At 38.0% G+C, this 14,041-nt stretch overlaps 1 protein-coding gene across 4 annotated transcripts in view; it reads right to left on the bottom strand.

Moving 5' to 3' along the window:
• Positions 1 to 14,041, bottom strand: part of Ipo9 (importin 9) — a 56,105-nt gene that overhangs the window by 30,112 nt on the left and 11,952 nt on the right. For 3 of the 4 annotated variants that reach the window (XM_015483826.2, XM_015483827.2, XM_048809674.1), the window contains 11 exons: positions 12,214 to 12,275; positions 11,928 to 12,014; positions 10,769 to 10,970; positions 6,672 to 6,760; positions 5,200 to 5,286; positions 3,901 to 4,020; positions 3,707 to 3,807; positions 3,466 to 3,524; positions 2,764 to 2,915; positions 1,935 to 2,033; positions 194 to 300 (listed from right to left, as the gene is read on the bottom strand). In XM_015483826.2, coding sequence (XP_015339312.1) covers positions 194 to 300; positions 1,935 to 2,033; positions 2,764 to 2,915; positions 3,466 to 3,524; positions 3,707 to 3,807; positions 3,901 to 4,020; positions 5,200 to 5,286; positions 6,672 to 6,760; positions 10,769 to 10,970; positions 11,928 to 12,014; positions 12,214 to 12,275 — 1,165 coding nt within the window. Of the gene's footprint in view, positions 1 to 193; positions 301 to 1,934; positions 2,034 to 2,763; positions 2,916 to 3,465; positions 3,525 to 3,706; positions 3,808 to 3,900; positions 4,021 to 5,199; positions 5,287 to 6,671; positions 6,778 to 10,768; positions 10,971 to 11,927; positions 12,015 to 12,213; positions 12,276 to 14,041 lie in introns of those variants that run through there. The other variant, XM_048809675.1, reaches the window with a different exon arrangement.

Here is a 14,041-nt window from a genome sequence, read left to right as displayed (position 1 = left end):
CCCCCCCCCCCCCCAGTTAGAAACAATATAAAAGCCCTTCCTTTCAAGGATATTTAAATAGGGATAAAAAACCAATTATTTTATGGTTGGGAAGAACTGCTTTAGAATAGATGACTCAAAGCAAGGATTTGTTTGTCTCAGATCTGAGGCCCCAAACAGGTCCTTAAATTACGTGTTTGCCGCTCGCTCTTACCAGTGCTCAGTGCCACTGCTTTTGGTTTGCTCAGCTTCTTGTAAATGCCTAGTGGCTGCTGCAGCCAGAGCTGCTGCACTCTCATTCTGGAAATCTGTGGCCACAGCCTAGGGAAAGAAGAGAAGGGCTAATAAATCTGTGTGTGCAGTCCAAGCATTTTAACTGCAAACTGCTTTAATCAAGACTGCTAGAAATGAATGGTTCAAATTCTTTCACATGTACACACTAAACTCAGATTAGGTGTATTAAAAATGTGACTACAAACTGGGCAAAGTGACGCATGCCTATAATTTCAGCAACTTGGAAGACTGAGGCAGGAGGTTTGGAAGTTTGAGGTCAGGCTGGGCAATTTAGTGAGACCTTGTTTCAAAAAAAAAAAAAAAGTGTGTGGGGGGGCCTGGGCTGGGGCATTATTGTAGATCAGTGGTAAACTGTCCCTGAGTTCAATCCTCCCCACCAAAAAAAGTGACTCCATTAGTTTTAAGGGTCTCTAATGGAAATAAAAGAATATTTTTGTTTGTTTGTTTGATACTGGAGATTGAACCCAGGAGCATAGTAACCACTGAGTTATATATCCCTGGTCCTTTTCTTAAATCTTGAGACAGAGTCTTGCTAAGTTGTTTAGGGAATCGCTAAATTGCTGAGGCTGCCTCAAACTTGTGGCCCTCCTAGCTAAGCTTCCAGATTGCTGGGATTACAGTGACTTGGCTAGGAATTCCTGGCTAAGAATACTTATTTTTCTACAGTGCATTTTAAGCCTAACTAGTTGCTTCCTTAGGCTATGTTCAGCAGAGCTAAAGTAAGAATGACAGATTCAGCTTTGGATGACAAAGGAGGAGATATTTATTCTCTAGGAACCTCATGACGGAAAGGTTACTCTATTAATTGAAAAAGAGTATAATCTTTCGTAGGTGCCTTAAGAAATATTAAGTGTAGTGGCACATGCTTGTAATCTCAGCAACTTGGGACGCTGAGGCAGAAGGATTGCAAGTTTGAGGCCAGCCTGGGCATCTTAGTAAGACCTTGTCTAAAAAAAGAAAAGAAGTAATTATAAAAAGAGATTTCACCAAGAAACCTCCTACCTAATAGGAAGCAAGTGGCAGTTTCTTCATAGTGTTCCAGTCTAGAGAGAACTCCATGCTTTTAGTCAGTAGAGCAGAAGAAAACATAAACAGATGTTTGGATGTCCATCTCAGCATTTTTTGTTTGTTTGTCAACCTCTGGATTACACTATAGTCTTGACAAAGGCAGCTTAAAGTAAAATAATGTTCCTTATTTGATTACTCTTACTCAATTAGCATGTTATCCTCTACACAATTTTTTTTTCTTTTGTACTAGGGATTGAACCCAGGGACACTTCATCACTGAGCTACATCTCAGCCCTTTTATTTTATTTTGGGACAAGGTCCTGCTAAATGCCTAGGTTGGCCTTGAACTTGCCACCTTCCTGCTTCTGCCTCTTCCAGAGTTGCTGGGATTACTCGCATATGTCACTGCACCCAGCATCCTCTGCACAATTCTTATATCTAATATCTACTGGTGAATCAGAACTAGTAGAAACAATTTTGGAATTTCTGAGTCTCAAGCTTCATTTGAAAAGCTCTCTTGTATTCACAAAAATGTCTGAGATAAAGCTGCTCAACAGTACTGCTCACCTTGGGTTAGATGTCTAGGAAGAGGAGGAAACCCTCAAGTGACGGAGGAGGATTATTTGGTTGAAGTATCAAGGTGACTCTCTTACCAGCAATAGGTCTTGAGCTGCAATTCTAACAGTATAGGAGAAAGTATCATCATCTTCATCTTCTACAAACTGCTGGGGGTTGGCTGTCCACACTTTAATCTGAAAAGATGATAAAATTATGTTTTCGTTGGGCTACCAATCTGGTTCACATGTTCCTTCTTTTCATCAACAAAGATATGAAGACTTTAGCCTATTACTTAACAAAATTATAAGCCTCAAAGTCTTTTTTTTTTTAAAGAGAAACAAATTCTTACATTCAAGGTTTGTAGCAATGGCTACTGCTCTCTACCAGATCTCATTTTAGAATTTGGGAGATTACTTGCTGTTATTGCCACTTAGCTATTATTCTTTGATAAGTCAGTTTCTTGAATATAATAGGTCTGATGGGATATTGAATATAAAAATCATGTCAATTTTTGTGCTGTTTTCTATGAGAGGTATTATCTTATTCTTCAATGCTTCCCCCCCCACTCCCAGTTTTAAAGACCAACAGGTGAATAATCTGATTACTACTTTCTATTATTTATATTGAAGGAACAGTTTCTCCTAGATACCAGGATCTTTGGTTTAGTGGTTTTTACAGAGATTTTCCTAATGCAAAAAGTGTTCAGAAAGCCCAATTACCTAATATAGGAATTGATTAAAAACTCCTCAATACCCAAGGATTTGGCAATAAAATGATGTCAAAACTTTCCCAGAACTTCACATGAAGTTATTCTCTTAGTGTCTATCTTTAGAAAGAAAGCATTTCCTTGATCAAGGCCTGCATTCACCAAAAAGCTGCACTTTCCAAATGCCTGCTGGTAACTTTCTTCCAAGTATTATTTACCTGCTCCTCAGTGATTTGCATGTACAGAATAATATAGTAAATCAACTCAGGCAAAGCTTTCTTAACAGTGCTTTTGAATTTGCTATTTTCTAGGAGGGCATGGACAAATTCAAAAATACTAAAGACGAGATTTTCAAAGCCCAGGACTTCACCTATAGGAAATACACAAGAGAAGAAGTTAGTGATAAGAAAGCAAAAGAAAAGCACATATACTGGAAATCAACTACATTATCTTTGTAAATTAAGAAATACTGCAAGCAGTTGCCAGTTCCTAAGGGAATTGGTAGAAGAGGCTGAAGAGTCAAAGAACTTTGAGGATATCAAATATCCTTTGGTTTTTCAAGTAAAAAATACTGGTGAATCAAATATTAAAACAGAAATGAAAACATCATCATCTGGACTTCAAAATTAAACTAAACAAAACACCAGAAGTAGCTGGATTAAATGACTTTTAAGGTATCTCTTCCAAACTCAGAAATTCTATGACTTTATATGATTTTTGCAAATGCCTATGAAGAACAGATTAAAGATCGTCAATTTTCAATTCTTCACATCTAAAAACTGAAAGGAAACTCTATTAGAAAACTCACTTAGAAGAGTGAAGCTTCTAAGTTACTGCTTTTTTCTTTCTCTGACTTTTTTCTTTTTCCAAATCCCTTTTCTCAATAATTGATTTCTGTCAAGATCAAATAAACTACATACCATCAGAATCCACGGGATCTTCTACTTCCTCTGTGTAATTCACTTCAGTCCTCACATAAGTATGATGAAGAGTAAAGAAATAGAATTTGGAGTCTGCTTTACATATATTCTACAAAAGAATGCCATATATTCCAACACTAGGAGTGGACACTTAAATGTGGAGCCCCATGAATATGAGACCCAAGGCTAGATTCCCAACTATAGGTGGTAGTGGGTTCCTTAAACTTTCAGGAAAGGATATAAAGCTGCACTCTCAGTTAGGGTGTTCCAAACAATAGGCAGAATCTGCTGCATGGAGGACACCATGTGTTTTGGGAAGTTTTTCACCAGGGCTGTCACTGCCTGAAGTTAAGAGAAGACACCCAAGAGTGACATAGGAGAAATCAATGATTTCAGACTATCAAGCTCCAAATCTCATAGGCAGTAAATGTTTACCTTTAGGACCTCCATCTTAAACCCACTGTCTGATGTGGGGCCATCTGGTATCTGGAGGGCCTGAACAAAGGCCTCTGTGAACTGCTGCACCACTGGAAAGATCAGGACTTTGGCTGCACCCTGATAACAAAAATCAAAATCAATGCTGACAAACCTCTAATGGATGGCATCAATAACCACATCAAAAAGGGAGACTTAAGGTATCTAAAGCTCTAGTTAGGCTGAGGAAGGAGGATTGTAAGTTTGAGGCCAGGCTAGGCAACTCAGTGAGACCCTGTCTCAAAATAAAAAATAAAAGGGCTGTGTGTGTAGCTCAATGGTACAGCACCCCTGGATTTGATCCCCAGTACCACTAATTAGAAAGGTATAGGTATCAAGTCATTGGAGGTTGTTTTTCAGTATTTCATGTTTTCTTAACTACTACTTGTAGTTCTTCCTCACATCCCTACTAAAAGCTATTATATAAGGCCACCTTTTCATAACAGTTTCTTTTTTAAAAAAAATTTTTGTTCTTTTTAGTTATATATGACAGTACAATGTATTTTGATTTTTTTTTTTTTAGAGAGAGAGAGAGAGAGAGAGAGAGACAGAGAATTTTAATATTTATTTTTTAGTTTTTGGTGGACACAACATCTTTGTTTGTATGTGGTGCTGAGGATCGAACCCGGGCCGCACGCATGCCAGGTGAGCACGCTACCGCTTGAGCCACATCCCCAGCCCAGTACAATGTATTTTGAACTAGTGCTTTTTAAAAAGATATTTTTAGTTGTAGATGGACACAATATCTTTATTTATTTTTAAATGTGGTGCTGAGGACTGATCCCAGTGCCTCATACATGCTTGGCAAGTATTCTACCACTGAGCTACAACCCTAGCCCCGTAACTGCTTCTTGAATTCTCTTGATCAGTATTTATCAGCTAGCTTTGTTTCATAAGAGGATCATAAAATGTAGAAAAGTTCTAGGATATCTCTAATATGAAAAAGATATAGGGTAAAGTATTTAAAGAAATAAGACTGAAACAAAAGGAAACTAATCTATAAATTTAAAAATTTAGTTCAAATGTTAAATCTATCTAGCATATTGGTTAGTGTGCTTTCTAATTCTGGTATCATGAAATGAGACACTGCTTTGGAAGGCATTAACTAATTATGTTCTATCATCCTATACACAGAACACATATTAAATCGCTCAATTTAAGTTTTTATAGGTATCCTACATATAGGATGATGGGACGTAATGGATTAATAAAAACTTAAACATAAGCATGAAATATGTTATTTACCAAAGGCTCACTTACCTTTTCTAGCTCCTCCATGTTACAGATCATATGGGCACAAGTGGTAAAAATCTCCACAGCTCGGGAACGGGTTCGAATACCATATACCTGGGAAAGCAGTTATGGCACAGACATGAGATTGGAATGTAATGAGGTGTGAACCTATGACTAGAAGTAAAACTATCAATCCTTACATCAGATTGGATCCCCTGGACAGATAGGAAATATTATTGTTCATATCTGAGGCAGACATTTACAATTAAGAATCATAATGTTAGAACTTATTGTAATTAACATTTTATGTAAGCCTCTGTGGTCTGATCTGGTTAAAAATATCAAGCTGTATAATGTTTAAAATCCTAACATGGCCAATATATTTCTTTTTTTTAATATATATTTATTTTTTAGTTTTAGGTGGACACAATGTGGTGCTGAGGATTGAACCCAGCGCCTCATGCATGCCAGGCGAGCACTCGACCACTAAGCCACAACCCAAGCCCCACCAATGTATTTCTTTCTTTTTTAAAAATTTAATTAATTAATTTTAAAATTTATTTATTTCTTACATACATGACAATAGTGGACTGCATTACACTCATAATTATCCATTCACAGCACAATTTTTTGTAACTCTGTATATAAAGTATGTTCACATCAAATTATGCCATTATACATGAGCTCTCTCTTTTTTTGCATTACAATTCTTAATACATTTTTATAACACAATTTATCAAGCCCCAACAATGTATTTCTTTTTCCTTTTTTTAAAAAATATATATTTTTTAGTTGTTGATAGACCTTTATTTTATTTATATATTTAATGTGGTGCTGAGAATCGAAGCCAGTGCCTCACACATGCCAGGCAAGTGCTCTACCGCTGAGCCCCACCACCAGCCCCCTTGTTTTTTTTTGGTTTTTAGTGGTGCTTGGGGATTGAGCCCAGAGCCTGGCACATGCTCTATCAACTGAGCTACATCCTTAGTCCTTGGTGTGTTAATATGCACATTGTGGTTGAGGGCAGGAGGACAGGAGGACAGGGGTAAAACATTATACACTAGGCATTCATATCTTCCTGTGAATGAGTTACCATTCATATACACATTGATCAAATACACACACACACACACACACACACCCTGAGTATATTAAGGACCTATTTATGCAATGAAGTGATAAGACTACTTCTAAGTCCTTAGCTAAGGTAGGCAAGCTTAGGTAGAATACCTCAATGGGAGGTATCAATAAAGATACTAAATACTTAGAAATGAGCTATATGAAGATATATTTCAGTGATTTCATTGTTTTATCAAAAGACTACCCTTGTAGTTGTGAGTGAAAAGTCTATGGTTAATCTAGATTCTGATCCAGATCGTTGTCAGTTCCAGTCTTCAGGTATATCAGTGAAATACACCATAAACTCCCATCTGAGAGGCAGAGCTGACCAGAGCCTGAACAGCCCTTTTTTCTGAAATCATGAAGCTGAGATTTCATACCTCAGCCATGGTGAAGATCTTATACATCTCTGGAAGAATGACAGGAGCAACCAGTGGCATTTGTGTGTCTGTCACCTCTCGAGTGAACTCTATAAAGAAAAAAGTACTGTAAAAAAAAAAAAATTAACTGCTCATAAAGATATTAAGTGTGGAAATTTCCAAACTGTTTCCAGATAGCGGTTCCTAGTCAGCACACAAATAAGGACATTGGCCTGGTGGCCTTAACTAGGGAAGAAAAGCAGCGAGAATTATTGATTATTTGTTAGAAGAAGAAGAAAGAACAATATGGCCTTAAGGAAAATGAGATTAAGAAGGAAACCTTAATATAAATACTAAAAGGAAATCTGAAAGAGAACTGCATAAAAGTCTTTATGAAGTTAACCAGAAAATTCTGTATTAGTTTGTGTCCACCTGTCAACATTCAGGTGCACTTTGAGGTCTCTTTGTTCCTCTTTTTAGTTTTTTCCCTTGGCAAGTTGTTCTGATGCACATAATAAAGTATGTTCAGATTTACTAGGCTTCAACTCCATTCTTTTAAAACATAGTAGAATAAGACTTGAAGAAGGTAAGGGAAGTATGAGTCAGCTTTTTCTTTACTTTGAAAAACAAAAACCAAAAAAATATAACATACACAATGCACTAAGACAGCATAAAGGACCCTGGATTTCATGTTACTAAGTGGTATAATAAAATATAAGCCCTTGAGTTCCAATAAATGTTCACTTTATCTGATGATTTTCCAAATTATTAGTATTAAAATGAAGCTAATATTTGGAAAACATTCGAGAAGCCAGTTCAGGTAATTTAGTGAGTCCCTGCCCCAAAATAAAAAAGAAAAAGGGGCAAGGGATATAGCTCAGTGATAGAGCACCCCTGGGTTCAATCCCCAGTACAACATATACACACTAATAAGCTTTATGAAAAATGTAGTACAACTTAATCCTACTAATAAAGTGACTTACTACATTTTTTCTCTCCCAGTAGTCTCAATTTATTTATACTTTATAGGTTTAAGTTAAAAATAATTTTTTTATGAGGTCATTCAGCAAGTCAGGAAAACTCTGGGACACCAACAACACCTCGATTTCCAAACTTACTTGAGACTAAAGAAAATGTTTTAGTTTGTTGATCAAACATTTCAATTCTTTGCCAATATGTTTGCATTTCCTTCAAACCATAAAACTTAGTTCTCTTCCTACTTTTTTGGTGGTACTATGATTGAACCCACGGGTGCTATACACTTGAGATACATCATATATATATATATATAGTTGTAGATAGACACAATACCTTTATATATTTATTTTCCATGTGTTGCTAAGGATCAAACCCAGTGCCTCAAATGTGGTAGGCAAGTGCTCTACCACTGAGCTACAGCCCTAGACCTCCAGTCCTTTGTATTTTGAGACAAGTTTTCACTAAATTGCACAGATGGGACTAGAATGTAAGATTCTTCTAACTTGGCTTCCTGAGTAGCTGAGATTATAAGTGTGTACCACTGTACCTGAAGTTAATTCTCTTTCATAAATGGATAAATTATTGAGAAGCCTCATTAAAGGGAGTCAGGTACACACTGGAGAAGCTGGGCACAGTGGCATGTGTTTGTAGTTCCACCTACTTGGAAGGCTAAAGGAGGAGGATTGCTTAAGAACAGGGAAACACAGCAAGACTCCACCTCAAAAAAAACCAAACCAAACCTAAACCAAACAGTACCAATAACAAGAAACAAACACCCTGAGAGAATCAGTCCCATTCTCTATCCATATACTAATGTCCTTCTATCTTTATGCATGCCTGAGTTTCTGCTGTTGGAACTTATACAGTCTACCCTCTTTTGCAAATATTTGGAGCACTGATTTGGGAATGAAGATTGGCTGCAATCCATTCCATGTCTGATGACTCCATTTCAAAAGTATAAAAATTTCCCTACCAGTTCTTTCCCTTGGCCGACAGAAAAGTGATCTCATTGAACAGTAATTTCCTTAGTAAAGTACAAGAAGGGCTCTTCAGCATTCCAATCAGGATAAATGTAAAACCATCCTTTTTCTTTGGGTCTGTCAGAAGCTGAAATTTATGATGGAAAATTAGAAAGGAACAGTCTTCCTTTCCATGGTAGAAAATACATGTTAACCTGATGTTAACATGTTAACCTGATGTTGTAAATAAAGAATCCTGAAAGTCTGCCACTGTGGCTCAGTGGCAGAGTGCTTGTCTAGCATGTGTGAGGCACTGGGTTAGATTCTCAGCACCACATATAAATAAATAAAATAAAGGTTCATTGATTTAAAAAAAAAAAAAAAGTCTAATTCCATGAGGAGGAGTGTGAGAAGTCACCTGAATAATGAATTATAAAGGACCAGCATGGGACATAAGGGAAGTAAAAATCTGAGCAAGGAACCTTTTGATCTTTTTGGTAAGTCTGTTTTGTATCTGAGCTAAAATCTAAAGCTTTGTTGCAAGCAATCAATAAGAATATAATGGGGAGTTCAAAAAGGCAGCCTGGAAGCCAGTGGTGGGGGTGGCACAGGCCTATAATTATAGCTATTAGGGACATTGAGGCAGGAGGATCATCAGTTTAATGCCAGCCTGGGCAACATGGCAATTCTTTTCCCTTCCCCTTTCTCAACAAAGAAAGAAGGGGAGGGGGAAGGCATCTGGAGCATGAGAAGAGGGAGTTTTGAAATAGATTTGCCTTTGATATGGAATTGATATTATCTATTATCTACCATTAATATCACATGAAATAGTAAAATTCAGCTTAGATGCCATTTGCTAAACTGAGATTCAAAGGGTGAATCTGGCAATTATAACCAGGTAAGAATACATTTCAGGTAAGTTGGCAAGTCACAGAGAAACAGATAAGATATAGATGGGATTTCCACGAACTTGTAGAACAGGGGAAGGACGATTTCTAACAGATGAGTACAAGATGGTGATAAGAATTTCTTTAAAGATTTCCAAGTGACTTCATTTAGTAAACTGGAAGCAGTGTAGAAATTGCAAAGGATTGAGAAACTTGGGCCACACCTTAGGATATATGAAAGTAGGTTCTGGGAGGAACTGACAGATTAATCAGAAGAGATATCCACCAAATCTCCCTGGAGTAAAAGCTGAAGATCAACCTCTTAGAATGAAAAAAGGGAAGAGAAGAGACTAAAGATTACATATTCTCTGAAATGGCTAAATGACAGGATTATATACACATTAAAAAAAATTTCTTACATTTCTATAAGAAAATCCGATTTGACATATCTTTTTTTTTTCTTCTCTTTTTTTGGTAGTGCTGGGGATCAATCTGAGGCCTCACACATGCTAGGCAAAAAGTTCTATCACTAAACCACATCCCTGGCCCTATTTGACTATTCTTAACTTTGTCTTGGCTGCACTAAGCAATAAAACATAAGCCCTTGAGTTCACTTTTACCTGATGGTTTTCCACATTATCACTATAAAAATGAAGCTAATCAATTGAGAATATACAACTGGCTAAATGGAAAATAATATATATTAATAATGATAAATTATAATGACTAAAACTTGCTGAGTGTTTACCACATGTTGGTTATTGTGCTAAACAATTTACAAAGATTAGTTCATTTAAACTACTAAACGCTCCTTCAGATAGACACTATTAGCCTCTTAATTTTATATACAAGGAGATTCAGGTTCAAAGAAGCTACATGCCATGTGAAGAGTAAAAGTCAAGGTGAAGCCAGAATATGAACCTCAAATCTGACTGCTTAATCACCATGCTATTCCTGTATCCTTTCTGGCGGGTTTCAAACTCAGGTCCTTGTGCATAGTAGGCAAGTGTTCTACTACTGAGCTATACCTCCAGCTTCCTGTATCCTTAAGTGGTAAGGTTTGGTAGTAGAAGTAGTACTATGCCAACTTAATTCTCTAGAAAGAACCAATGGAGCTGGAGGGTAGATGTAGAAATAAAAACTAGGAAAGGAATAGCACACATAAAAAACTAGAAGAAAGAAGTAGCATTTGTAGCAAATTCTACTGATCTTGGCTACTCTATCACATAGCTTCTTATAAGTGTTCCTGTCACTTGGAATCCAAGTACCAATACCAGGAAAAGGCTTCTGGTACCTGTCAGCACACGCATGGCTCCATGGACGGCATTTAAGTCTCCGCTCACCAACATCTCCATGAGCAGGTTGAAGAGTTGGGGCCAGGCTTCCGGCCAGTCCCAGTGAGCAATGGCTGACACTGCATAGGCCACACTGGAGCGCACTTTGCTTATGGATTCTCTCAACCCATTGGGCAATAGCTCCCGGATAACAATTTTTGCCTGTAGAGGAGGAAAGTCCACTTGCCATTAGATCAGGTTATAGGTGATCAGCAGAGCCCAGTCCAGTTTGGAACTATGTTAGAAAAAAATATAAAAACTGCATAGCTGTAGAAAACTCCAACACATAAACTTGACAAATAATTCATTCAGAGAGTTTACCTGTGATTTCTACACTTATGGTGTCCATTATAGTAGCCATTAGCTACATGTGGCCATTTCAATTAAAATTAAATAAAATTAAAAATTCAGTTTTTCACTTCAAGTAGGAAGTATTTAATTTTGTTTAATTTATTTATTTATGATCCTGGGGATTGAACCCAGGGGTGCTCTATCACTGAGCTACATCCCCATCCATTTTTTTTGCTTTCGACACAGGGTCTCACTAAGTTGCCCAGCCTGGAATCATACTTGTGATCCTCCTGCCTCAGCCTCTCAAGTTGCTGGGATTACAGGCCTGTGCCACCACACCTGTCAGCCATATTTGAAGTGCTCAGTAGCTAAGTAGCTCTTATGTTGGACATCACAGATAGAAAAACATTTCCATAACTGCAGAAGATTCCAGCAGCCTTTTTGTCTCTACAATTTGTATCTCAATACTTTTGGGGGCAAAGAATATTTGCAGAGCACTACACAAAGCAGAAACATTATTTTATTTTCAAGCTCTTTGAAATTGGCATTATAATTCTAATTTTAGAGATTTAGTAAATTGAGGCTTAGTAGTCAAGTATGTTTCCAATTATCTCACAGATTGTAAAGGGCAAAACTGGCATTTGAACATAGGCCAGCCTGATACCTGAGTTCTCTTATTTACAGCATTGTGCCCCCCCCCATGCCAGCCACCAATCTCCTTTTCTACTTAAGTCTTTTGATCACTCCATGTTGTCAATGAATGTTGACAATCTCTTATGATGGCTACTCAAATATCTGTCTACAGACTACTCAAGTAACTGTTCTTACCCTTTCTGTAGTTTCAGGAGGCCTAAACTTTTCTGATTGGGCACACCAGTGAGTTTCCACGTATTGTTTCAAGATGACTGATGCTAGCTGTGAAGAGAATAAGCCAAGAAGTGCATTAAGAAAAAGACTTTTCATACATATCATATACATGGCTTTATACATTTGAATCATATCTAAATCTAAATCATAGATTATTTAAATTGGCCTTATTCTTTCTCTTTCCCATAAGAAAGTTTCATTACCAAGTAAAGAATGTTACTTGTAAATCATTTCAGTCTGGACTCACCTGACGGATTGCCAGTGCTCCCTGGGGATCTACAGTCAGCTCTGCCAAGTGAACACCAAATTCTGAAAGAGAAAACTTTAGTTTTAGTCTAAGAACATCCAAGAAAGCCACAGCAATTTACCAAGCTCTAAAAGTGATACCAATAAGAAAGATTTCAGAAATAAACTTGATCCATTGCTTCTGAAAGTGCTGATAATTGCTAAGACTGATTGCTTCAAATAAGAGAAACAAGTTGGCCTGTAGGTCATGGTTTGTTACAATTTAAAGTTCTAGTACCTTTTCATTTATTTCAATTATTGCCCAGTAAAATCTAGCTATTCCCCCTGCCCTGCCCCAGGACACAAGGGACTGAACCCAGGAACACTTTACTACTGAGCTACATCTCCATTCCTTTTAAATTTGATACAGGGTCTCACTATGATGTTGAGGCTGGTCTCAAACTTGTTCTCCTCCTGCTTCAGTCTCCTGAGTCGTTGGGGTTACAGGCATGTACCACTGTAACTGACTCTTCTAGTTATCTTCCTTTTCAAAACCATAACATTTTTCTCTTGTTAAGGAACGTAGTAGCTAATTGAAAACTGTAATTTTCTAACCCCACCAACTTAAAAGGTGAGCTTTCAGGAGTTGTCCAGATATATTCTTTTTATAATTTAAAAAAGTTTTTTAGCTGTAGTCAGATGCAATACCTTTATTTATTTATTTTTATGTAGTGCTGAGGACTGAACCCAGGGCCTTGCACGTGCTAGGTGAGTACTCTACTGCTGAGCCACAACATCAGCCCATGTCCAGATATATTCTACCAATACATTATCAAGTCCAAGAAAACCTGGCATCAAGAGCTTAGTCCTAAAAATACAAGTGCTGCAAATGAAGTTTTTAGTAAGTATGTAAACAATAATCTTGAACTGCATATTGAGAGGCTCTAAACAACTTTTACTCCTAACCAAAATATAGATCTAATTTACACTGCAAAAGGAGTAAACTATCAAATATTTATTTATGAAAAGAGGAAGAAGAATGTAATATAAAGAGCACATCATAATTTCCACATCTCACAATCTAGGACTGCACTATCCAATATAGTATCCATCAGTCATAAAGGTTAAGTACTTGAAATGGTGGCTGGTGAGAACTGAGATGGCTGTAAATGTAAAAATACACACGAGATTCCAAACTCAGCATAAAAATAAAAGCAAAATACCTTAATAATTTTTATATTATATACTGAAATAATACTTTGTATACACCAGGTTAAATGAACATAATATTAAGAATTAAGTTTAGGAGATCCGGGCTGACTGATCTGCGTGGCCCGCCCCGTGGCTACAGACGGCGGGGCACCACCGAGAAGCAACCAGCAAGCAGGGAGAAACGTTGCAGCAGATTCTGTGGAATCCTGCCGGCTGAGCCCCCACTGAGCCCCGGGCTGAGTTCGGGATTTCAGACGGGGAAGGAAGCGGTACAGTTCTATCCCCCACAACGGAAACTCCACCAAGGAAACCAGCGGCCACCATCTTGGAGAGCTGAAGTAACCACCGCAACTCTCCGACAGATTGCAGCAATAAAACAGGTGTGTGTAACTCAGCTCATCTCCCATACAGCGGGGAATTCGCATAAAATCTCTCCTAGGCTTTCCGGGGGAGGGATTATCAGAGCGAGCCTGCATAAAGGAGAAACCAGGACTAGCAGGAGAAACCAGGGGACTAGAGGCCAGGCCCTCGCAACTGGGCGGCTGGAGTCCGTCCCCCCCCCCCCCCGCCGCCGGCGACTAGGCGGCTGGACACCGACCGCCCGCCGGCGACCGCCCACCCGCTGCCCGCGCGACTGG

Source organism: Marmota marmota, unplaced genomic scaffold (genome assembly GCF_001458135.2).
Source record: "Marmota marmota marmota unplaced genomic scaffold, marMar, whole genome shotgun sequence".
Taxonomy (NCBI): Eukaryota; Metazoa; Chordata; class Mammalia; order Rodentia; family Sciuridae; genus Marmota; species Marmota marmota.
The sequence above is the reverse complement of the archived record's forward strand: the minus strand, read 5'-3'. Positions and strand labels throughout refer to the sequence as shown.